Source organism: Gymnogyps californianus, chromosome 8, assembly GCF_018139145.2.
Source record: "Gymnogyps californianus isolate 813 chromosome 8, ASM1813914v2, whole genome shotgun sequence".
Taxonomy (NCBI): Eukaryota; Metazoa; Chordata; class Aves; order Accipitriformes; family Cathartidae; genus Gymnogyps; species Gymnogyps californianus.
Window position 1 is genome coordinate 4228546 of NC_059478.1, and position 26726 is coordinate 4255271.

The 26726-nt window shown below is 40.6% G+C and overlaps 1 protein-coding gene across 3 annotated transcripts in view; it reads right to left on the bottom strand.

Annotated features, from left to right (window-relative positions):
• RC3H1 (ring finger and CCCH-type domains 1) overlaps positions 1-26726 on the bottom strand; it is an 80328-nt gene that overhangs the window by 8158 nt on the left and 45444 nt on the right. Inside the window, exons 10-20 of one of the 3 annotated variants that reach the window (XM_050901354.1) lie at positions 25949-26230; positions 25409-25626; positions 23519-23895; positions 22261-22392; positions 21467-21619; positions 18027-18237; positions 16795-16885; positions 16537-16672; positions 14361-14504; positions 13637-13752; positions 10273-12419 (exon numbers count right to left, since the gene is read on the bottom strand). In XM_050901354.1, the coding sequence (XP_050757311.1) occupies positions 12269-12419; positions 13637-13752; positions 14361-14504; positions 16537-16672; positions 16795-16885; positions 18027-18237; positions 21467-21619; positions 22261-22392; positions 23519-23895; positions 25409-25626; positions 25949-26230 (2011 nt within the window). In that variant the 3' untranslated portion in view covers positions 10273-12268. Of the gene's footprint in view, positions 1-10272; positions 12420-13636; positions 13753-14360; positions 14532-16536; positions 16673-16794; positions 16886-18026; positions 18238-21466; positions 21638-22260; positions 22393-23518; positions 23896-25408; positions 25627-25948; positions 26231-26726 lie in introns of those variants that run through there. The other 2 variants (XM_050901353.1, XM_050901352.1) reach the window with 2 other exon arrangements.

Consider the following 26726-nt stretch of genomic DNA (forward strand, 5'->3'; position numbering starts at 1 on the left):
TGCTTTTAGGATATAAATGCAAATCGTTAAGAAGACAGGCAGTCTTGCTTGAGCCCAAACCAGTCCAAGGCAGTTTCCCCACTGGATTTCTGTGCTCAAGCAGAGCTGAGACGAAAGCAGGGGAGGGTGGGAGGGGAGTAGGATGCTGAGGCCAAAGGCTGACGACCGGCTGCAGAAGGTTAAGCAAAGAGCAGAAAAAAGCAATGTTTAGTTTGAAAGAGGTTTTAAAGTTCAATCTGACAAGGGAAAGTTCGACCACCTACCCCACGCAAGTGCCAGATGCCTTCAGTTCTTGCCAACAGAAGATGAACTGCTTATACCATGAAAAAAAACCCAAAACTTTCAAGAGTTCAAATAAAAATGTGATGATCTAAGGTATTTGTAAATCTCACTTTGGTGTTTTGAAGCTCAGCAAAATGTTTCCCTCTGCCCCAAGCCCTGTCACCCCCCATTCCCTCCCAGCGTGCCCAACAGGCACAAGCTGGGAGAAACTGCCCCACTTCACACTCTGCAGTTTCAAATACGTCCCCTCTTAAATGCACTCACCTTTTCACTTGCACAACGGGAAAGCTGAGGATTAACAGCATCTCCCCCCGTCTCCAGCCCACACGTACCAGTGTTGGCAGCAGGACTGAGCAACACAATTTCCAATCAAGGATGCAGTTGCTCTACAAATTCAATAGCATTGCCTCCAGAACGTCAAAACCCAGGAGCTGGCTGGCTCAGCGGGTGCTAAAGCTGCCCTGTTACTGGCCTCCAGTAAAAGCCCAGGTCTTAATGGAAAATTTAGCTGCAAACTGGTTTGGGGGAAGTAAAAGACCTTACTATACCAGTAAGGGCTAGAATGAAATGGGACAGAGATTGTGGAAATAAATGAAAGGATGACATGCTCTGAACCCAACTTTGCTTTCGTGGGCTCCCCTCCATAGCCTGGGGCCACAAGTGCCACTCTTAAAAACTGCCTCTGCCCAAAGTAACTCGTCAGTTACTTGTCAGTTCTATGATCAGGGATATCTGCATCAAAAGCGAGTACAAAAGCTACACAATCCACTCTGAGCACTGCCCGGTACCACACACAGACACCTGCTCCTCAGAATTGCTTTCTGCTTGACCGCAGATCAGGCCAGACCTGCAATGCGAGTCGGTGAGTAACCTGCAGGTTAGGTATTTGCAATCTGCTGCAGGAGGTAAAACAGCCTCGATGAGAAAGGACGGACTCACGCACCGTACCTTGTTTCTCCAAGTGGCTGCTGGCTTAATTTTCCAAGGTAACTCACATGCTTGCAGGTCCCAGGGTCTTTGGGGTGAATTAGGGATTCTCCACACCCAGCAGAGAGTAGCAGACAGACATCCAAGTGTGGGTTTCCATCCACCCAATCCTTAGAGATAGTTTAAAGCAGTAAAAACAAGAGCAAACACCTATTGTGTTTTGCACATCCCATATAGCTTAAGCTAACGTGAATGAACTCTCACCAGCGTGACAAACTACACTGGTATTGCGACTGCATGTTCGCTTCACTGTAAAAGAGAGGCCGAATGCCTAAAACTGAGCATGGAAATGCTTTCTTTAACGATGATGGCCCTATTAACAGCGAGGTTAATTCCAGAATTGTAGGGCTGAAGGGATCTGTAAGCTGCCCAAGCCACACCCTCCAGGGCAGCTAGGTAAATATATTTTTTGAGTGCAGCACATAAGTGCCAATTTATTGCTGGTTCAGCTCAAAGCAACGACCCAGCACTCACGCCTGAGCAGAGCTATACCCTAGGAAGCATCCAAGATGACAAGCGTGTTAATATAAATCATTAGCTGCCTTGTTTGCTCTAGCAGAGGGACTGTTTTTTTCTCCCAAAGCTGCTGTTCACAGACCCAAAGCGGGGATCAGCTGCTCAAAGCCACCAAGCGCCAAAGCTCTAAGCCTGGGGCAAGAGAGATCATCAAGCCATCACACCTCAGTTTTAGTCTCTCCCACACTCATAGTCCAGGAGACAGGGAGTCGGAGTTCACAATTACAGGGAAGGAGGTTACAGAAACAACTCAAGATGTCCCCACCAGGACAGGGGACCCCTTCGCTTCAGGGTGCTGCCGCCTTTTCCAGGTGCCCGCGGAGCTGTGCGGTACGGCACACCGCTGCCTGCCATCTCTGCAGGAAGATCACAAGCTCCGAGCTCTGCTTTTCAGGGAAGAAGAGCCCAGAGCAGTTTACAGCAGCAGGGAGACAGTGTGTTTTCTCAACATGCTTGCACTGTCCTCTGAACTACCCCTTTTTTTGAGAAGCTGGAGAGAAACAGCCCTTAAACATACCCGAGTGGTGAGCAGGAACACAAATTTGCTTAGATTTTGGTTTGTGCTTTGGGTGCTCACTGTTGCGTTTTACGGCGACGCACAGGGAGGAAGACTCATGTGCTCAGAGCAAGATGGGATCAAGAAATCCCGTGTTCTGGGCTAGCCTTTCCCAGTTCCCTTCTATCCTGGTACCCATACCCAAAGGGAAAAAAATTTTCCAGCAGCTGCCATCCACTTGAACCCAGCCTCCCCTCTTTTCCGTACACAAAAACCTCCAAGTTTCCCCAAAGCTCTCCCGATGCAGAGCAGCCACTGCTCCCTTCCACAAGGATCTGACTCTCCGTAGCACTTCAGATCTTCTTTAAAAGCCAACCACTGCAGAAGTGCAGCTTTTTTTTTTTCCTTCTTCCTAAGAGTGAGTACCTGAGCATCCTGGACCCTCAGACTAGTGGGAAAAAGGGAAAGGAAACCATCACCAACTGAAACATCCAGTTTTCTGCTGGATTGCCCGCTAAATACAATTCCCTTTATAAGGAAACTGAATGCTTCAAGTGATCCAGCAAGAAAATACAACTGTATGGAAGTGTGAGGGGGCCTAACAGTCAGCAGCGATGGGCTTCAGTCCAGCAAAGCACACACCTCAGACTGGATCCACAGTGCCTGGGTTCAAAAGTAAAGGTAGAAGTAATAAACATATGCGTAAAGTCCCAGGGCAGAAGGCTGTGCTTGTCCTGGAACAGGAGAAGGAACAGTTTTTCAGTGAAGCTGCAGCTTATTCCACATCCGACTATGTTCAGCCAGTCTCAGATTTATAGCCAGCTACTGACGTGCTAAAGCCCACAACAAGGAGCGAGAGGAGAAGATTAAAAGCCACAAACCAGACTGTGGGACAAACCTTATTCTCACTTTAAGGCAAGTTCCAAAACTGGCTCAACATTAGAGGCACGCTGCTTGCTCCTTGCTCTGAAGGGTTTGTTTTGTTCTGTTTTGTTTTTTTAAATACGTAGACTCTCTTCAAGCAATTAGCAAAACTGATTATTTTGAGTATCCTTTCTTGTTCACCTCTGGTGAACACATGAAGAAGCCATTTTGTTTACAGGCAGAGTCAGAAGAGAACAGACCAGACCTCCAAACAGAGGCACGTAGCTTCTCTGCTATTTGGCATCTCTTATGCTCCAGCCCAGCAGAGAACAAACACACCTTGACCGGGAGAAAATCTTACACAGTCAGTCTTACAGAGTCTTACACCTCACACAAAATTTAGAAGAATGCACATTCATCCCAGACAGAAAATGAGAGATATTTCAAAGTGTTCTCCATTAATTTATCATTTAATATAAATGCTGACAGAAAAGCAGATCAGACCTTGTAGACACTTCCATCTATTTACAAACCAAATAGTGAATCACCACCTTTCCACTCTTTTTTTTTTTTGCTGAATCTGCAACTCAAAGGACCCTTAGACACTATGTGGAAGCAAGGTGAGGTGGAGTCAGCTTTAAGAGGGAGCAAAGCAAGGTGAAGAGGGAAGAAGAAATAGCATTTTGACATACGGCTTTTTCTATATAACCACCATGCACACACAATAGGTCTCCACTTCCTCGTTCTTTAATACAAAAGTGACACTGTTGGCTCCAGAGTTCTAAAAAAGAACTAAAGGAGGAGACAAATAGTGACTTTCAGATCTCTGGATCCTCTTGCCTTTCGCCTCCTTCAATCCACTCTGTCCCACTTCAGCCTAGCATCTAGAAGGCTTTTCTTTCAAGTTTAAAAAGCATATTGCAGGAGTAAAGACACAGGGAGCTGGACACAGTGAACTCTTTCTTCTACTCCTTTTGTCATCTCAGAGTTTTTCCAAAAGGTAGTAAAGCATCTAACCTTCCAAGGAAAGAGGTATCAATGCCTTGTGTGCCTCTGACTGTCTCCCCCGTGACCAGGCCTGTATGTAGAAGACTTCAAAATTCCCCTGAACTTGCAAAGAATTCAGTTTATGGAATTCTTCTCATACGTTCTACTTAATCTCTACTCCTATTAAAAATGGTGATAGTTACAAACAATAAATATTCACAATATCAACCCAGAGTCAGCCATCCATTCCCATAAAGGCTCAAGAATTTTTTTTTTATAGGGAAGAGATGCAGGAAAGGAAGAAAACAGCAGAAGGAGAAGAAAAGCAAGAAAAGAACCGGTTCAAACAGAAGGAGAGAAATCATGACATTCTGTTTAGCATTGATTTATGAGAACAGCAGACAGGGAATTTCACTTATCCAGGATTCTAAATAAATTCAAGAAATAGTTCATAACCTGACTCAACAAATCTCACGGTCTTCTTTATTACCTAGACTATCCTTTTTATTTTTCGTTAAATATACCTCTGCAGGGCACAATCACATACAATCAATACGATTGGAAAATTACATGAGCTCTATCCCAAGCATATATGCACCAATGTTAAAAAGTTATTTAAAAAACCAAACAAACCAAAAAATAAAATAAACTCCACCCAAAAAGGTGATAATGACTGCAGAATGTCTCGGGGAGACTTGTACGGAACTAACAAGATCAAAGAAAACTAGGCTTACAAAAACCAGGAAAAAAGTCATCATCTATAGAGAAATCCCACAACTGGAAGTAGACGATTTCAAAGAGGAGGTGGGAGCTGTCGTATAGAAGATCCTACAACTCTTCCTCCCTCCTCCCACGCATGCCTTGCCTCACCTCTTCCTCCCCATAGCAACAAATACAATGGGGAAAGAGCTCGACACTACGCTACCAGTTATAGAAAATGGGGAAAAATAATCAAGCTACAGCACAGTTGCTAAGCTGACTTCAAGGAAAGCTCCTCTTAGCATAGAGGCTGCTTACACAGCAAGCAGAGGCCAAAGGGGTAATGGGAACTCCTTAAAATTAGAAAAAATTGGAAGTCATTTGATGTGCTAGATTTGCCCGTGTTAGAGCAGCTTCACTTAAGAGAGGCTGCGGATTAAAGGTACCAATTGCAAACTGTGCAGCAGCTGTGACGTGAACAGGATTTCGTCTCTTCTGTCTCAGGTTGCTTTATACATTTATAAAACGCTGCTACCGAGTTTCTTTTTAGAAAGCCAGAAATAAAGAGGTCAGTGCACACATCCAGTTGTGGGATCCATCCAATACACAATCTGGTTTGGATGCCAAAGACTTGTGAGTACTGTCTGTCACAGAACTATTAATAAATCTTTTTAACGTTACAAAGCAGCAAATAATGTCTTAAACATCAAATACTCCACAAGATTTTCTTTTTTGCTTACAGATATATTTTCCCCATATACATTTCATATGTAATTCCATCATCTCTAATGCTTTTTATTTTCAGAGACACTGCACCACCTGTTGCTTCCATCTTTCCCAAGACTGCATTTTTCAAATTGAAGTGGATAATTGTGTTTTCCTAAAACTTTCAGATCTTAGAATCAGTTGTTTCCTTGAATATGTAAACATCCAACCTGTATATCCAAAGACGCCCGCCTTGCTGAATGAAGCTAGGCACCTAAACTTTCTCAGATGCTGAACACCTGGCAATTTGCACTAAAATCATACACAAACTCACTGGAATTGCAAAGATTGCCTGGGAAAGATCAGTTAATTATTTAGGTTACTAAGCTACAGGCATCCAATTTTAATTATTATGGTCACATATTTTAAGCTTCAAATGACTGGGATGTTCCCAATGCAGACAAATCCACATTCCCATGTGCTCTTTTTATTGGGAAATCTCAGAAAAAAACTGCACCCTCTTTGCTTACCATAGTGTTCAAAGAGTTTCCACAGCATGATATTACACTTGCCATTGGGAAATAAAACTATAAGGAAAATCAACATTAAGTTTGTTCTCCTCTCCCTGCTAATCAAGGCTCTACCTGCATCACAAGAAGTGCCTCGAGGACTGTGACAACACTAAGCACGTACATTCTTCTTCCTACAGAAGGATAAAGACCATGTTAACTGTATAAGGACACTGTGCTGGGATAACATTCCCCAAAATCGCTTACTTATATTGTATAACTTGAACTAACTTACTCTAGCCTCTTTCACTCCCCTGACATTTCAACAGAAAAATAATGCACTTGATAACAGCTGAGTATGGAAAAGAGAATCCCCAGTGAAGTTTCTGACATTTCAGATTATCTTTGATCTGAGAACAAATCAATTTGCGCTACATAATCTGTATGCTGGTATACCACAAGTAACAACCACCCAACTGTTAGCACCAAGGCTATACCTAAAAGGTGGCTCAGGAGAGCTGTTTCACTTTCCTCAAATTCAGAGTTTACATTTACTTAAGCAAGGCAGATGTTTTTTCAGTTCATGTCTAAATTACCATTTAGACAACTCAAGAACTTTTGCTTCCTTTTTTTCATCCAGGGGAACTGATTTATTGTGATACAAAACACTAAGCTGCTGACACATTGACTTTTTTTGGTTGTTTTTAAATCAGTGCTACCAACATTAGGAGACAGAAATAGGAAGTGCGTGTTTCGGAAAGTGAACGATGACAAAATTTGAATATGAAGGTAACATCATGCCCCAGTCTTGCTCTGTGTTCCTTCTATCTATTCTAGGACTACAAAAACTTCTTCATACACAGACAGGCACAAAACTTGCACATTGCTTATGTTCCCCCCCCATTTTAGAACAAAGAAGATGAGATGAGATGGCACTCCTGCTCTTGAGCCTCCTGATTATCAGCACTGAATTTCTTGGACCACAAAAGTGGGTCTGAAATAGCTAGTCAACCAAAAATACTTTATATTGGGGTTCTTCAGATAACTATCCTGTAAGTCTGCTTCATTACAGTCCAGATTTATAAATGGAAGTGGCAATGAATACGAGGGTTTATGCTATTCCGACTTACAGATTTCTCTCTGAACCTAAAAACCTTAATAACAGTCTGCAAGAGTTTAAGTTAGATCAAGGAAGGGAAATGCAAGCAGATTTCTTGTATTATCAATGAAAAGCCTCACTCCTAGTCCTTTCTAATAAAGAATTTGCCCCACTTTACTCAATTCATGCTGTCAAGAGACAATATCATCATACAAGTTTGCTTCTTCTCATCTAATTTAATGTAATGCTACAGTTTGACAAGTCTTTTCAGTTCCAATGGGCTTAAAAGTCAGTCACACTCGCAACAGATTTATCTTTTACTGTAACTGAAGAAATTTTAAATCGGTATTCAATTTAGATTAACACATAAAGACAAGGCTTCTTTGATTATATAAAATTTCTATGTTCCTTCTCCCTCTCTAAGTGAGCCATTCCGTCAGCTGAGAGAGTGCATGAGAGACTGAAAACATGTCAGAATACCCCAGATACATCTCAGTACATTGCAAATTGTATGACTAAATGGAATGATTTTCCACAATTCAATGCATGGATAAGGCTTGACAATCATTAACTTTTGTAAATTGTTATTAGGATAATACAGTCAACTCACAAAACCCTACAAAGATTTGACAATCAAAATGGCTACACCAGGAAAAAAACAAAAGTGTAAAGCACAAGTCTTTGGCTCTCCTTTAAAGAAAAACAGCAGTTTACCATGTTTATACAGATCCCCCGTTTGCCTACCAGTAGGGGCAATATCACATTTGTGCATCACTGAGTAATAACACCATTAGAAAAGGCAACTTCACAGAAGTTATTGGCTAAGCGAATTCATTTGAATGCTCTGTTTTGAGGCAGCAAGCTGTCACTGTTACACAATCAGGGAGGGTGAATGGGCAAGCCACAGAAGGAAAGGAAGGAAGGTATGGACAAAAGGGAGAGAATAAGGCTCAGAAGAAACTAGACAGAGAAGAACTTGAGAAGAAAGGGGATAACAGTGCTGCAAGTTTGAAAGGTGCTCTGATCTAAATAAAAAAAAGTCCTACTCTAAAATAGGACAGGATACAATAGTGTACAAGAGGGGCAGAAGAAAAAGTGTAAGTTTCTCCAATTAAGAAAAGAGAACTAGGTCACAGGAAAGGAAGACGGGATGTTGACAGAAGGAGGAAAGGAAGACGGGATGTTGACAGAAGGAGGAGGAAAATAACACTACAGAATAAGCAAACATCATTTCTACACTGATTGAATCACTGTTTGGCATACTAAAACTTAACATAATGCTTGAAGCTTCCTCTTCTGAGGGGTTTGTCCGTGCTGGGGCTGAAACCCAGGTATCAATGAGTGTTCAAAGTTGTCTACTGCAGTAGAAAATCTAACCTGCCTACCAAATGATGCAGTAGTGCCCTAACACCATTGTAATACTGTTTCTTCTTGCCCAAGTAGAAGGAACTAAACCAGTGTGTAGCCAAGACCAATTTCACTGAGGTGGACAGCATTCCTGTACAACTGGGACAATGATGGGCCATAGAAATGAACATAGCAGTATACAGAGCTACTGCAGAAGTTTTCATTCCCTAGTTATTTGCTGTAACCATTAAAGCTTCTGTTATATGGAGAGCTATCTCTCCTCCCGGTTCCACTAGCACGCTTTTCCACAAAAAGGGAAAATTTTAGGTGCAGCTTCCAGGAAGACTTAAAAGCATGCACTGCGTTTTGCCGTTTGACTTGTTTTATCAACTAAACTCCTGCAAAAAAAGCAGAAAAAGGACAAGAGGAGGAGGGGAAAAGACAAAGCCAAAAATCAATACTGTCGGTAGATATTAAACAAACTATTTAACAAGCCAAACTACAATACTGGGCAAACAGGGCATTCACCTGGACACACTGATCACAACAAGGACACTATGCACAAAGTACAGCATGGAGAGCTGGATAAAGGAGAAAAAACAACAGTAAGGTCTCCCTTCTAATCCACAGGTTTTGGAAGCATTCACCATATGTAGGCCAGCAATCTGAATAGCTCTCACAGCAGAATTCCTCATGGGAGCGAAAGTGGAGAAAAAAATTAATCCCTAACCTGGCAAGGAAACTAGCTGGCACAAGTAATAAAAGGCAAAAAGTGTTTTGCCCCTCCAGACTTTCTTCCTAGTGTTGAAAATGAATCTGTAGACTCAAACATATAACCGTCTTTGAAAATTCATTTTACATCAAAAATTACTGCAGTGAAAAAAAGGTACATTCTGGGCTTGTCCTCCTAGATTATAATATTGCACTAATTACCTCAACTAAAATGAGCTCCCTGTGTTAATAAAGACACAGCAGGAAGAAGTAAACTAATTAAAAACAACAAGAAGGCTGACCTGACAGCAGTGCTCTGCACTAAAGGATGGGAGAAGAGGGCACGGTGCCTGTGTCAGTTGACTCATGAGCAGGCTGCCAGGGGAACACGTTCATCATCGTCATGCCCAGAGCAGAGAAGGGAGGAACAGACCTGACGGGCTCAAAACTGCATCAGCCTAGTTCTGCTCGGCTCGAAGGGGAGCGGCTGTAATGCTAGGCCTCAAGTAAGAGATATGGATGGATGGGGGCAAGGTGTAGATGAAGCTATTCTAGGGCAAAGATGATTCTTTGCCAAAAGTTAAGAGGGGTTAGGAAAAAAAGCAAGCTTCAAAACTACTCTTGGCAATTAAGAGGCCAAAGTTCAACTAAGAGCGAAATAAACCTGTGTGAAGACATATGGAAAGTGTGGGCGTGTGCGCTGAAAAATGCCTTTATTTTCATTCAGTGCTTCTACCTCCCAGACATTTGATCACAACAGCTGCGCTCATGCGAAAAAATTCTTAAAACATACCCAATATATATACAGATATAACTACGTATATATGTATATATATATTTATATATAAATTTTTATTTAAATAAAAAAGAAAGCTCGAATCCCAAGCCAATATGTGTATCAAATCCTTGACCAGCCAGGTCTGTAGGGCATAATCAAATTCAATGTGAAATAGTATATAAACGCGGTGCCTTGACTGGGCAAATTAAATAATTGCTACTCAAAAGAGTCTTCTGTTTGGACTCTCCTACTGGTAGGCAATAGTGGGACTGTATCCCCTCCCACCCCCCATTTTGTTTTATTTAACAGTATGATGAATGCAAAGCTTAGCCCAAGGTTGCTATGACCTCAGCAGGAGTTAAGGTTAAGGAAAAAAACTAAAACCCAAGAAAATTTATTAACTCTTGCTTTACCCAACCAAAGCAATGCAGTAATTTATTACATAACCAGTGCTTTCCGATTTAGTAGTCTAACCCAGAAAGAAAAAACGAGAACACGCCAAGAAGGTGCAGAGGGAGCAGCACTGTAAAATCATTCTCCACAGAGTTCTTCATATACAAGGTCTCAACCCAGTGCATGTCAAAAGAGTCAAAAGATGTGCAGCAAGAACAAAATCTCTTTCATTTCTTTAACTTTTAAAGAAAACACCTAAAAAGGCTTACAGTTTCTCCAACTTATGCTTACAAGCGTCTACTTGGAGCAGTAGCACACTAGATCTATCAAGCAAAATTTGATTTTCAGTACTTCTCACTACTTCTGACAGGATCTTTGCTGGACCTTAAGTGGTCATTTGATGCAACTTTTCCCCTGTGAAAGGGGAATCTAGGAAGGATTCCTAGATGGCAGCAGTGGCAGACAAGCTGCAGATTGATTCCCAGGTGTCCAATTCTAATACACACAGACCTTAAACAATGCCAACTTTAAAAAAGAAATAAAAATTCCCCTCTAGGTTTTAAAGATTGCCACCATTGATGGACACAAATCAAAGACGTTGGTCTCCTTCAGTAAAAAACCCTCACAACAGCATTACAATTAAATAACTGATACATCACTGAACAAAAAGAAGAAAAATATCAGGTTATAAAGGAAATCATGTTTTTAATAATAATAACAATAATAAAATAGCAGTGAAGAAAAAACAAAGGCAAGAGTTGCTGGGAAGGAGGCTTACGTGAAAGACCTGTTTCAAAAGGCAGAGAGGTCAGCAAGTCCCTCTGCATCAACTTAATTGTATGGGCTTTGGGTAAGCTTGTTTTAAAGCCATAGCGAGAAGGGGAAAAAAAACCCCAGCAAACACTGGATGAACTAACATGGTTCACCAGCTCATCGGCAGTTAACGTCCCTCCAGCAAGTGCATAACCTTATGTTCTCTACACTTCCTGTTTCTAGAGATTCTGCCTTGGTCATGGCTCCACAACCCTCACTGGTTAGTTAAGCCTCTCTACCACAAGCCCCAGCTAACCAGCTTCAGAAATACCAATGCTGTAGTAGATTGGTCTGCATTCTGCTGACCTCTTTAGTCCCAACAGAAAATAAAAGGCCAGCAACCTTCAAATAAAATAACGTATGTTGGACACTTACTTCGTTTTCCTCTTTAATTACACGTGCTTTGCTGGGACATACACTAAGGACTGCACCTGTTGCATTGCATAGATTCTGTCACTTGTAGTTTAAACCCAAATAATTTAAGCAAGAAGTCTTGCACAAGCTAGGGTTCAGTTCCTAGCCACAATGAGAGGAACTGTTTTAAGAATCAAGTTTGCTGCACATCTTTTGACACTGCAATTCACAGCTACTCTCCAACCCTCATTCCTTGTTTACCCTTAAACCATACAAGGAAGCGGCCAGGTTGTTTTAGTTGTCGAGAAATTAAGGTGATAAGGAATTATGCACTGGGTATGTAATAATACCAAAATAAAAGAAAAAACCTACTTCATTAAGATCATACAATTAATCAAACAGAGTATATATATAATATCTTTTTTTTTAAGCCCTGGGATCCAAGGCGTCCAAAGTTATTAAAATAAAGTTCATTCACAGAACAAAAACAAATTTAATTTGAATTGCTTGCAGATACTGCTAATTTTCATTTTTTTAATTAAAAAATGCGTTAATGTGAACTATGTGCAGGATTTGTTTCTAGTAGTTGTGTTTGTGCACATTGCCTCTGGACCTGCTGCTCTGCTACTGCTGTTGCTCCTGGGTTTCGCCAATCACCCCTGGAAAAAAACGTGATGGAAGCTACCGACACCCCAGCAAAAGCAACTCTGGGGTGTGCTGGCCTCACTTCATGGAGCAGACGTGGGTGTAACTCCCGCTCTCTGGGAGTCGTGGTTGTCTCCTCCTCCCTCTGGGTCCTCCGACAGGCTGAGAGATGCCGTCTTGTTTGACAGGAGGCCAATGTTCTCTTGTGTCAAGGCTGATCCATTCGGAACATCACTGTTGAAAGAAAGTTGAGGAAAAAAGGGGAGGGGGTGAAGAGACGTAATTACTGAGATTTTTCATTTATTTTAAGTAAAAGGACTTCAATTATTTGTTGCTGCAGCATCTCAATGAACAGTTGTGAACACATGTAAACATGTAAAGACTTGCCTTCTACAACAAATAGGTTGTCTGGTATGCTGCAGATACTTATCAGAAAAGGAAGAACTAAAATAAGGCTAACTGAAAACAAATAAGACTACGTATTTTTAGGGTTCTAGATTAGTTATGTTTTGCAAAGTATTTCAGTATATGCCACAAGATGTACAGTATCAATCTGTACAATGCACACATTCTAGAATATTTAACGTATCTTAATTTTTCTTATTTAAAAAAAGAAATAGTTGTTTCAATTTCATTACTTCCAGAGTTTCATGTGGAAAAATTAGTTTCTGCTCCGGAGGCCTCAATCTAACGGTGCAGCACAGAACTCGACAATTGGTTATAAGAAGAAAGTGCAGACTTCATAAGCAATTGAGAGGGATACATTTTCTGAATAAATATCCAGATTCCAAACTGCTCGCATCAAGTTATGTAAATTTAATGAAACATCTGAGCTTTTCTGTTCAAAGTATTAGTCTGAATACACGTAGATGCTTGCAGCCATCTGAAAACGCTTGCTGTGTAGATTTCCAGCATTCCCAGCCAACATCTTATTTCAGCTGACTATCAAATGTGATTTGAAATCAATCCCAGCATCTACACAGATACAGATTACTGCCTACAAATAAAAGTGAACTTTGTTTCAAAGTTACATACCTTCCTAGACAACATCCACATCACAAACCTTAGCAGGATGGAATAACTTTCCTCTCACATTTCTTTTCTTTGAAACTAAAACAGTAGATAAAGATTTCTTTTATGGTGGTTGTTTATCTCCTGCTCCTCCTTACTAATCATCCAATATTGAATAGATGGACTTCTGGTCTTACAAACACTGCAATTCTTCTGTTGCGTTAATTGATATACAGTCTCATTCCACTCACCTACTCATCAGCTGAAATAGCCCTTAATTCATGCTTGCACTATAAAAACTTGATTTGTATAATCTTTTCCCAGTAGATGTTTCAACATCAGAGACAATGTGGGGCAAGAGGTATTATTCATATACCAGAGAGTGACCCTGATTAAGTCATTCTCCTGTTATACAAAGAAAGGTTGAAGACCCGTGTTACCTGAATGTCAGTGCGAGGTCCTCAGCTGGAACCTTGCTTTGTGGTTCTAATTGTCCATTTTCTGTCTGTTTAGTGGTGCCCAGTTTGTTTTTTATATCTAGTGAAGACTGGCTCTCCTTTAAAAAAAAAAAGGACAGAAGAAATACTCTTTAACATTGTGTTAAAAGAATTTGAAACTTCATCCTTTAGGACCGATGATGAAGGCCTGTAAATTGGAGTCATACAGTGTAACCCACAAAAGCCATGAGACAAGAAAACAGACTCAGTAAGATATGCTCATCCTGTCAGGACACAGTACTTCCCGAAAGGAAGGGATGATTCTTGTAACAACAAGCAAAGACCATAGACTGTAACAGCACACAGACTCCTGAACACTAGCCTGTACCTGCAGATGATGTTTTCTATGTTAAAGCACTTTATACAACTCATGGCACAGTGACCTTGGAGACAATTCATAGTTTTCAACAAATTCAGCGCCACACTTATTTTCAAATGGTGAAAAAATCACTGCAGAGTATTTTAAAGTGGCTATAATTAAAATTCTTCATGAAGAAGAATCAAAAAACTTCTCAGGAGGTTTTGAAGAATAAAGAGGTGAAGAGGGAGATGGATGACTCCAGCTGTGGTCATGCCGCAGAGAGCCTTTTTGCCAGGGTGAAAGGGCTGCAGCCAGCTACACGGCTCTCCACTCCACCTCTCTGCCTCCGACCCCGACGGCACTCACCATGCTCAGCTCACGGGTTCTCTTCCCAATTTCCCTTTCCACCTGGTGTAGCTCCAAGCTCAGCTGTTCACTTGAGATCATCCCAGGCCACTTGGGAGGTGGGGGTGGGGGCTGTGGCTGGCCTGCCAGGGTAGTCGCCTCCCTCTGCAACAGCAGCCTGTTACTAACAGCCTAAATGCATAAAGCCAAGCACATACACAACTGAGCACACAACACACCAAGCACAGAAAGAGCTCTAGGCCATAACTCTAGAGTATTGCTTATTTGCAAAACCAAGGCCTTCTCTCTCCATGGTTAAGAAGGTCCCAAGTGAAATCAGTTCCAACGCAAGTTGAAACATTTTTTTACACGCAGACAAGTCTTTCCACTTTTAAACAAGCAGCGTTAAATACCTTTTACTGTAAGAAATTTGCATGGGTTTTCCCCATATACCGCTCCCTTCTCAAAACTAAGATTAAACACATGAACAAAAACACTACTTTTTTTGTGAGCTATTTGTTGAACAAAAGATAACAGTGGATAAGCAAATCTGCTGCTTTATTTTACAGTAGTAGAATTTATCAAATTCTACAGTAGAGCCAGTATTATTACTAAATCATATAAAATATCTTGAGAGATGTGGATGTCAATATGTAGCTCTCTACTGACCCAGATTAGGAAGCACAGGAACAGAGAGGAGCAAGTGACTACAGTCATTCACAAGTTACAAGTTACCAAGTAAAAGCAGCAGCCAATGTCAGCCACTTCAAAAATCTGTTAATACTCAGGAATCAGTTCTGTAAGTGCGTGCTCTGCATTTAAACACACTATCTACTACTCCACACAACCAAGCATCTGGCTGGTCTTCAAGTAGAAATGCTCGTTCACTTGAGAAGAAAGCAAAATAATCTAGTTCTTCATGCTCTGACTGAATTAAGCGATTGCTACAACTTTGTAACATGTAAATCAATAAATCCTCCTAGATTTCAAATATCTACTTGCAGCTTTGAACATAAGAGATAAATTGAAAGCTGTTATTACTCAAAATAACCTATTAGTTCTGACAAATTCAAATTATGGTAAAATCAAGGCTCAAAACTCAACTATGTAGGATTTAACACTGACACAATCACAATAATAATGAGCAGGAGAGGCAGGCCACTTATGGGTTTTGCAACTTTCCAATACTCTTCTATTATGGCAAAGGCAGACATGCAAGATTTAAAACATTTTCTCCTCTTGTTCCCAAACAAGAGCACAAGAACACAAGTTATGTTTCAAGTAACTAAGAAATGCATACTACTTGTAACTGCTGCTGCGACTTAAAAACTGTCAGCTCTTACAACTAATTGCAATAACCCTCCCTGTAACATGTGTTCTTAGGTAACCATAGCTTCAGCAGAAGCTGCTATCCACTACTTATAGCAATTCCTTCTGGGGAAAACATTAATATGAATAGTTGCTGGGGTACCTAGAATAGTTTTCTGGTAAATATTTACTGATTTTTCCTAGGAGGAAAAAAAAAGTAACTAAACCTTTGCTAAAACAATTCTTTCATTATGCCTTGACATTTCTCCTTCTGTGTCTCACCAAATACAAAGATTTCAGCTCATTAATTCTTTTACAAATGCAGACTCCCATCTTTCCTCAAGTTGCAAGTGACTACATTTCGTCTAAGTGAGGAGACATAAAATATTAAGCTTTAATTTTTCAAGCTAAATATCTTTAATATTTATTTTCTTGACTCTTGTGGCTTGCGCTATTTAGGAAGAAACAGGTACAACACAAAGCTAAACGTGAAACAGATGAAGGCCATAGCTTTCTGTACATAAAACCAGACATTTTCAATGGCAGTAAAGCCAAGAGGAACAGGTATCTACGCCACAAGTTTGCCTCTGAGTAGACAGATGAACAGAGAGGGGGAGTAAGTGAGAGAGAGAATGAAAGCAAACATGAATGAGCACAGAGTGCAGATTCAAGTATGGTGCCGATTTGCACGTGAAGTGCAGGGAAGTTTCTGCTGCTAAGCAGAGTGGTTTACACTTGTACCATAGTCCTGATGCCTGGAATCACAGAATTAAGTATTGTTACTGAATATCATTACAGTCAGAAAAAGATCAACACATGAAAAGCAGCTTTAGTAGTTTCATCTCTCTCCATACCACCCCTCACCACTCTTCCAAATGTTGGTACCAACCTCTAGGCCTCGCATTTGTGTCTGCTGACTAATCTGATGGTCTACTTGCTGCAGCTCCATGCGCAGCTGCTGCTCTCGTTCAGCTGAGGGCAACTGTTTCCCATGACCAGCCACATCTGACATGGACAGTCTCTCCCTTTGGGATCAGAAAAGCAAAAATAAGGAGATTTCCAAAAAAAGCTTTACTTAGCTGGCACATAAAAAACTAGATAAAGAAAATCTAGAAAAAGGCAAAGAAAAAAAATAAAGCAATCCTACCTGTCATTGAAACGTCCCTGAGAAGGTATATTTTGATGAGGAGAATATGGAGAGCCTCCCCAGCCACCGTGAGTTCCATAAGGATTGTAGTCTGCCAGTGAACAGAAAGAAAACCATGTCGCATTGCTACAAAACTATCCTTTAAGTAGTTCAGCCAACAGAGAACTGGAGAGACATTAGAGAATAACCAGAAAGACCAGCCTTCAAAGAGTGAGGAAGTCTAACATTTCTTCTGCTGCAATGACCACAGAAATACTACACATGACTAGTCTCACATGCATAATGCATGACTCTTCCTGCACATCCAACAAGATTTGTGACAGCCTTCCAGAGTCTGAGATTGTGAAGGACTTCAGACACTCACAGAGACAGGGACACAAAACCAAACTTAGAGCCACTATGAGAGGAGTTATTTTTACTACTTAAGTTCCTAAAAGACTCGAGAGTTGATTGATAATTCTGAGATACTTAGTTAACACCACTTTGAAGATCAAGCTTTCAGGGAAGCCAGAGTTCTACCTGTGATAAAGTCTAGAAAGTTACTGTTTGAATTAAGCAAACGAGTTTTTGTTTTGTTTCCAGTAGTTAACTCCTGAAAAAAATCTAGAAGGAAGTTTGGGGGAATATAATTAAGCCTTTTCTTAAGATTATTCAGTGCACCTCAAGAAAGAGACCATCTTTTGGAGTAAGATATACAGCCACGCTATACATGCAATTAGAAAATAGATGTGTAGAAAATAAACTATTCCTACTTTATTTGCTTTGCCTAACAGTACACAAAGCAATGGCTGCATTAAGCTTGCCGCAGCAACTACCCGTAAAGTAGGAGTGTTTTGTTATGTACTTTGTTATGATGGTTTTGCATCACATATTTGAGAAAACAGTAAGTTTCTGGATTCTACTACAACAGATTTAAAAGAAGCCTCATCTCAGAGGGACTAGCAGAACAAAATAACTTTTTCCAAACAGCAACAACAAATCACCACAACAAATCACCAACACATACACCACGTGTGCACAAACCTGTTGTTTGAACAGGAAGTAGTGGCAGCCTTTTTCTTCAGGCTTCTCAGTGTAGCCCTACCCAGAGTTATTTTTAGTGACATAACACATATCTCATCTATATTTCTAAGACAAGAAATGAGGTTACAGGGACTGTCTTCAACTTGCACTACACTGTAGCACTAAAGAAAATAGCAACAGCCAGCAAAATCCAAGAGCACACATCGTACCTGAAATGATTGATTTGGTGGTAGCTCCCTGAACCGCCATGGCCTGCATGGGACCAGAATTCTGGTACATCGCTTTGGAAGTACGAGAGATAGCCCCAAATCTCGACACAGTTGGTCGGTCTCCAAATGGAATGAGGTCATCATCACCAGTCTCTGCTGCTCTTCGCTGCATGTCTAATCGCTGGTCACGCATGGCTTTACTATCTACGTTCTAGACAAGACACGGAAAAGGCAGTCAAAAGCTTATTCAGAAATGAACAAAACCACATTCCTTTAACAACAAGCTGGTACCAGTATTGTAAGTCTCTCTTGTATTCTCTATTCCATTTATCCTTCTCTTGTATTCTCTATTCCATTTATCCTTCAACTAGTCTTCCTATTCTTCAGTTTAACACTCCACTGTTAGAGTTGATGTCTCTAATGGTCTAACTTAAGATGACCATTACTACCACCACTGTGAAACAGTTGCATGATTAATTGTGAACAAATCCAAGAGAAGGGAGCAGCAGCAAAAGAATATTCAAGACAGAGAAAGTCTAACGGGACAGAAGGGAAAAAAGATTCCAGAATAAAGTCAAAGAGGAGAGCAGTGGGCATCTCTAAGGAATACATACTCCTTCCAAAATCCAAAAGAAATTTCTCTGAAGCCCAGTGTTAAGAACCATACCATCTAACAGCCTGCAGATGACTCAAAATGGGAATTACTCAGTACAGCACTTACTTGGACATGTCTAGTACCTCTTTTCAGGCACATTTTTCATTAAGCAGTAGTACTGCTTGGAACATCCTAGTTTCTAACTGAGCTTCAGACTCAAACACCTTAACAGGTCAGCACATGAACAGGTAAAATATTCTCTGTCTACTCAAAGACCTTTGCCAAGCGGTCACAAAGGAAAAGATGTGCACAGAAAACAAGCTCGATTTAGCAGGATAAGTCAGTTTGACTTAACTTACTTTGAAGAAGAAACAACAGATTATCATAAAGATTTTTAACAAAGCTTTCCCTCAGATAAAGTTAGGCCAGTCATGGAAGAAGTCACCTACAGTGAGCAACTTAAAAACACAAGTCAACGGGTTGCTTCCATGAATAAATTTTAAAAAAGCTTCCTCAACACAAAAGAAACAACAACAACAAAATACACCTCCCCCAAATAACCACCACATCCAGATAAACACAAAACGGTAATAGAAATAAACAGACTCAATAAAAAAAAAAAAAAAAAAAGGGAAAAGTGCTTAGTTAAATGGGAAAACTATCTGTTGACTGCCAGAAAATTTAACATGGTAAGAATTGCCAAAATCGAGTTAAGACTTTGCTAAAGAAGTAAAACTGTAGCACAGTGCTGCGTACAGCAGAAAGAACAAGGTAAGTGGGGCTACTACACAAAGAGGACTGGCTAAAGGCTAAAAACTTCGGTATGGTCCAAAATTAAAATAAAACTCTGCAAGCTTTCAGTGAGGATAAGGATTGCTAGAAACGGACAAGATAACATAGCTAAGGCAGGAATAAAGGGGTGAAAATGGCAGTCACAACTGAGTTGGAAGCTAAACTCAAGAAATGTAACATGTTGAAACTGGAAGAGGCATTAGCATCTACTTTGGAATTCTGAAAAACGTGACATTTTAATCTTGAGTCTGTAGGATGCTAGTACCAAATTTTAATTTATTTCCATTTACTGAGTGGGGGGGAAGAACATAGTAAAGTTGCAACACCATCTGCATAAAATCCAGCATTATGCACTCTCAGATGATACTATTGTTATCCTTGAAAAAAGGAATCTCTTATGAACAATAAAAAAAGGAAGAATTAATTCACTTGCCATCTGCAGTAAAGGTCTCCTCAGAATTTTTTTCCTGTGAGTAGACAAAAACTGAAGAGCAGTAGAGATTCTATTTGCTTATCTGAAAATTAGCTCTGGGGCAGAAGAACGCTTTGTTTAGCAATGAAAAAGGAAGCTGCTTCTCCAGAACCCTATTACTTCTCTTAATTGAGTTCCAGTTTGTTTGCACAGTTTTCTAGCAGCAGGGATGAAAGACAAGAGCTGTTTGTTGGTTCCTGAATGCTGCCACGTGGATAGCAATAAGCCGATTCCAAGTAATCTCAGTACTTCCCCAGGTCAAACATGACAGCGTTACAACTCAAGGCAAATACACTGTGTAGGACAGAGAGTAAAAGGACATGTAGAAAACTCAAAGCTGCAGATGAAATGCCTTTTCTTGCTCTGCTTTTTCTGGGAGAAAGCCTCCTTTTTGCTCCCATTTCACACAGTGCCTTCAAGGTCTTACAGGAAAGCAATTCAGTGGACAGAAACCAGACACATTTAATTCCAATGAGGCAAGAGGGGAAACAGGGAAGCCTGCTTGTGGGCAAAGAGGAGAAGCTGGACAGAAAAATCCTATGATTTAGTTCAGTTTTTGCAACAGGTGAGCACCTGTCCACAGAAGAATAAATTCTGGATAGCAATTTCTTCTCCCTCCCCTTATTGGCCAAAGAAAGGCCACCATGACAGTGACAATATATAAACAAAAGATGATAGAACACTTCTGCAGATGGGAGGTGAAGAAGAAAAACAGACACATCTCTGTAAAACAGTCCATCAGACTAAACAGTCCTTTTTCTTGAAGACTTGAATGTCTTCCTACTTGCACGGGCTACCAGCCTACTTCTTGCTTGAGTGATGCTTAAATGTTAGGAAGAAACAGAACAGCGGTGGTATTTCAGAATCCTGTTTCTTTTCTTCTACATTTATGACTCCCAATAATGACACCCTAGCAGCCCCTTCTTTTTGCAACACTGACCTAGAAAAAATGCAGCAGTACAAAATAAGATCACAGCCAGACACCCATGGCTTCAGTGAAGGATTGAATAAGCACAGCATAGAGTTAGAAATTGCCCTCAAAAAGAATCAGTCTAGTTGTGACTATGCTTCTCAAAAGCTTCATGCGAGTTTTGGGTATTGTGGTCAGAAATCACAGAGAGTCCCACAAGTACAAACCGTTACTGTTAACAATGTTACTAATCACCTTAAAAGGAATTAATAGCACAAAGTTAAGTTACAGCATCTCCCTGTGACAGGAAAAAGTACAGGAAGCAACAGATGGACATGTTGTTAATTAACAAGCTGCCAGTACAGAGTCATTTTTGGATTTCAATTAAGTGTAGAGAATTATGGTAAAATATCTCTTGCTATCCATGGCTTTAGAGCAGAGTGGTTAGCCTGCATCTATACCCAGAATTTTAAAACAGTTACGCAGATGTAGGACTGTTCATAACTTTGAGAACAAAGCACTCTGCACACTTGCAAATGCATTCTTTGACTGCAATGCACTTTTGAGCTTAAATACAAGCACCGCCATCATCCTGGAAAGCAAATGAAAGAGTTCCTCCCAAGCCACAGAAGTATCAACTTTTCTTCTGTGTTCCCCTAATCCCTACATACCGCCATCTCCACACTCCTTGCTGCCACAACATCTTTGGGTTTTGCATCTTTGGTTCCAATGTAGGAGCCGATGGTGTCACAGGACCAGGGAGAGTACTGGCTGTAGTCATTTCCTTTGTATTTCCCAGCTACCTTCAGGTCTTCATCCAAATACTGTACAAAAACAAACACCTGGTTCTGTAAGGGAAGGGAAGGAGCAGCCCCACAGCCACCACTACTTAGTTCAACAGCAGCGAACTTGAAGAAAAACACCACCAGGATTATTTTTTTATCGGATACATCACCATTTGGAATCGAGCCACGGCAAGCATGAAACGTGTGAAATTCTGATCACGTGGCTACACTCCCAGTGCTGACTTTCACTTAGCCAGTATGAAAGTGATATTTTGACCTTGGTTAAAAAAAAATAAACCTCTATCAAGCTGTTACTTAATTCTAAACATATCAGGAGCAAATGAAGCACATTCCAGTAACCGTGAAGACTGACTACTTCAATCAGTAATGGCTCAAAACTAATTCTCTTGGTTGCACCAAAAGCAGATAGCTTAGGATCAGTGGTAGATCAGAGAATCAACAGCCAATTGAGAGACTGGAGTGTGCACTATAAGGGCTTCCCACCTGGAGTACAAAATCTGCCCCCCCCCCCCCCCCCCCCCCCCCCCCCCCCCCGCCCCAACACTTACCAACACTGTACTGTTCTATTTTTCTTGTTGTCTTCACCTATCAGCACACACAAACTCCAAAGTATTTTCTAAACATGCTAGTAAGTCACATTTTTGTCAAAATATGCTTACCTCCTCTGAATGAAACGGATGAGGTAAGGTTGGTGACGGCGCAAAAGGAGGTGGAGAAATCACCTTCCTCTCTTCTAGCTGGGCCATGATCTCTTTCCTTCGGCGGTGAAGTTCGTCCAGGCTGGGATGAGGCTGAAATGAAGACAGAAATGTGTTACAAAATATGGCAACCATATACTGCAAGAAAAGGAAAATACAGTGAATAGACAGTATCATTACAATAATAAGTAATGATCACTTTGTTAAAATCTATCTGTTAACTTTCATGTTTAAAATAGGACATGCATGTTCCTACGCTGGCCAGAGTGTTAGTTCAAGACACCCCAAAAGCAAGGAATGTTATTTGTCTAGAACTGATTAGATCCTCAACTAACCCAGTATTTCTAACTTTAAAACCAGTAATCTTTTACCTCACAGGTAGCTCAACATGACTCTGTGTTCCAACTTGGCAAAGTTTCCACTGGAACATGTTCCAGCATGGCAAGTCCCCATTTCAGTCACATGGGGGAAAGTGGTAGAACTCTACAGTTCATAACCTAGTCACAGTTAGTTTGCATTTATTATTCATTTTGCAACAGAATTAAACATCCCACAAATGTATCAAAACGGATAAATCTATAAGCTGTGTTAAAAACGCTTCCTGGACTCAGCAATATGATTCAAAGCCTTTAATCTGAATGACAGCTACGTAAATCCAACTACTCTACAGGACTCAATTCCAGCTGGTGAGTTACCAAAACAAGTTTGTACACTTCTACTAGGAAGACCCTCCAGTTAGCAATCTTCAAGTAGAGAAAATTTGGAAGAGCAGAATTTTTAGTTCCTTTATCAAGGGATGTATGTTTGCATATTTATTTATTTAGGCACAAAGATGGTCAGTTACAGATGGGCAGTACAAGAATGCACCATTTGCACACACTGTATTTAATCTGCAGTAGAGAGTGGCCCTCTCCAGCCTAATCTTTGTTGCAGAAGTCAGGGCCATATGAGACTTCCAAAATTAGTTACAGTGCTTTTCTACTTCAAGCACTAAGTAGCAGCCCGCTCTTTTACATATTAACATCATTACAATTGCAGAGTTGACCAGTAACTAAACTGCCTTCCAGTTTTTGATCAGCTTCGTCAAATGTACCCCTTCTTAAAGCTCAAACTTCTAATTCCTCACAGAAACCACCACTTTAGTACAAAAATATTCAACTTCAAGTAGTTTATATTTTCTCTCTCAAACAACTACAAAACCACAATATAAAAATCATACCCTGTGGCACGAAGGTCTGATCTGACCGAGATGTGGAGCCACTGGGCAATAACCCTCTGTTTGCTGGTATCTGTCTCTGGATTCAGGTACGTAGGAAGGTACAGCTGCTTGTGGAATTTCAATGGGTACAGGGCTTCCTCGGACAATCTCCTCTCGCTGATATGGCTGGACAGGGGGATATACGCGACGGCTGTCGTAGTGTGGTGGGTATATGGGTTGTCCCATAGGAGGATACTGCTGTGGCTGTGTGTACTGTGGGCTCACCACACGATCCTGAAGGTAGGGTGGATAATGGTCTAAGTAAGGTGGACCAGGTTCAGGAGCTGATGGAGGAGGTCGGACAAAGCGAGACATGGACTGAGTGGGATAGTAAACTCCTGAAATAAGGCAAGAGGAAAAAACACGAAGAAGATACAGAAAGTGATTATCAACTGTCCACAAAAATTAATTGTTTCAAATACTCCAGTCTACAAGTACCATGAAGAGAATGGTATAAATTAATTCATATTTGCTGTTTGCCCCTACTGTCTAACCAGTATTTCTACTCAAAAATTAACCACAGAAAACCTTGAAAAAGCAAGAGTTGATCCAAAGCTCAAGTGACACAGTTTAATTATCTAAATAAGATAGGAGCAAGGTGTAAAGGTTACAGTAGCTGGAGAAGAGGTGGTGAGACTGAGCCAACCACAGGTGCCACAGAAGTCCTGACAGCATACCAAACAGAAATAATTCACTACAACGTCTCTGCAGATGGATATGAATGCTTTTAGCTAGACAAGACCTAAGAAGTTAACTGAAGATTAGCCTATGCATCTTTATCCACGCAACTAAAATGCAATTTATCCCAACATAATCAGAGCCACAGCCTGTGTAAAGAAACTTGGATTAATTAGAATTCAAAGTTATCTAAAGATTTGTTCTACCTCTTGAACAGCAGAAGGAAATTTCAGTACTGTGAATCACTGAAGACTTCTACGATCACACCTCTTAGTTATGTGAAGATTTTATTAATCTATCTGGGATCTTGGGATCATTTAAAAATATGCATGAATATGTGCACATCATTAACAACGTGTGCATCAAGTTGTGTGGACAACCCAGATCTTCATTTGCACACAATAATCAAACATAAGCTTTTTTCCTTCAAAATGCTCTGCAACTTTCTCAGAAATGGTGTCCCCCCCCCTCCCCCTTTCTAGGGCTTTTTCTTCTTCTTCTTTCGACTTCTTTCAGTCTTTCACTCCTTATTTTTCTTTCATATTAACTTCACTTCATGTCATTTCTCTCTCCAATCTTACGTAGCATAAGAATCATTCCTTGTCTTTATATATAGCCATACCTTTTCTTTTTAATCCCCTTCAATATTATCTTTCCCCACTTGGTCTCATACTTAGAACTTTTCCTCTTATTTCCTTTTTTTATGATGTTTTCTTTTTTGTGCCCAGTCCTCCTCTAATTTTACTTGTCTCTACCCATCACATGCATGTGCAGACTTTTCCAAAACACTCACACACTTTTCATTAAGGATGTAAGTACTTTCACCTTTCAAGCATAAACCCCTATGCTGGTTAAGCTTTATTTCCATTTTCCCTGAGTCAAACTGAATTAAGGTTTACCAGATCCCTGATCTAGCCCAGTTGAGAAGAACTGAAGAAAGAAGGATTTGCTACACTGGATTGATACAAACCTCTGTTTTCACTTGCATTAAAGTCCTCAGTCAAGACATAAAAAGCCTGCCACCTTCCATTTTATTATGCCATCACCACATTAGTGCCTATAGTCCATGTGATATGCAAGAGAACACCAATTTAAGAGCTTAAGTAAACACCAGAGTGGGAAGAATAAAATCAGTATGAAGATGAAAGATAGAGAGCTTGGTCTCAAACTTACCTTGTTGGTAGGGTGCTGGCTCAAATGGTGGGGCAGCTCCTCTAGGATCTTGATAAAACATATCTGCTTGCTGAGTATTATGAAACTGAGACCCTCGTGGTACCATTTGCAACTGCTTGGTGACAGACACTGAAGGCAGATCTGTTGGTGCCCGAGTGGGCACAGGATGAGGGTTCACTGGTAAGGCAGAAATAGAGCTCTTGGGGACAGATTCCAGCCTAAAAAGTAGAAAGATGGCACTGCTCATTAAGGCCTGATACAGCACACTGTACTTTAAAACACTGTTCTTTGGCTATGTTCCACCTTCTGAAGGCTTACATCACCTTCTCCAATTAAAATATAAGCAAACAGGGAAGTAAAGCAGTTTAGAGTTTTAGCTTTAGTTTTCTACTCTACTATTTAATCACTTTAAAAAAAAGACCAAACAAAAACAACCCCCAAAACCCTGTTCTTTTTCTTTTGCTAGAGAATGGGTTTACTTTGTTTCTACTGCATATATACACACATGACACTTTGAACAACAGTTAGGAAGACCCGTACAAGTCAGGAGGGGATCCAGGGGCACTGCTACTCAGATGGTCCATCTTCCCTGGCTTCAGAGCAGTTTCGTAACCGGAGTCAGTCCCTCGAGAAATAAGTTGCGTCACTGTGCTGCCTGTTGACACAATTCCATTTGGCAGAGCAGAAGTTTTCCTATTGGGCAAGTCCACTCCCCCTTCCTCCGAGAGGATAGCTCCTGAAGGCAGGCCCACCTCATTTAGCTGGCCCAGGGAGGCACTCAGGGGTCTTCTGGGAACCAGACGCTTGTTCATTTTACGGAATCTTCAGAAAAAGAAACCACACATCAAAAATTGGGGAAAAAAAAAATAAAAGGAGTTGCATTTTCAAGATTTTTCAAACACAGATGCCACCAAAAGCTTCAAGTTTGAATTCAAGTTTCCTAAGGGCTTGTGAGAAATTACAAATATGTTAGACAACTTCACTGCTATTTGAACTGTTAATAGCAGTTTCAATTAGAAGAACAAGGATGGATTTTTAATGACAAGTATACCAAGAATTCACAGCTAAACTTCACGCTGCAAGTTTAAAATCTTATTTCCTGTACATATATGCATTTCAACTGTACAGAAGAAAATCAACACCAAACATCACAAAATACTACCTATAGTAACAGAAGCTTCAGAATAAGAATCAGACTATTGAAGTCTATTTTATTCAGAGAAGAAACGAATAGCAGAAAATTAAAGTGACAAAAGATAAACAGATTCCCTTTTGCACCATTTGTCCAACAATAAGCCAAGTCAAGCCTTTATTGCCA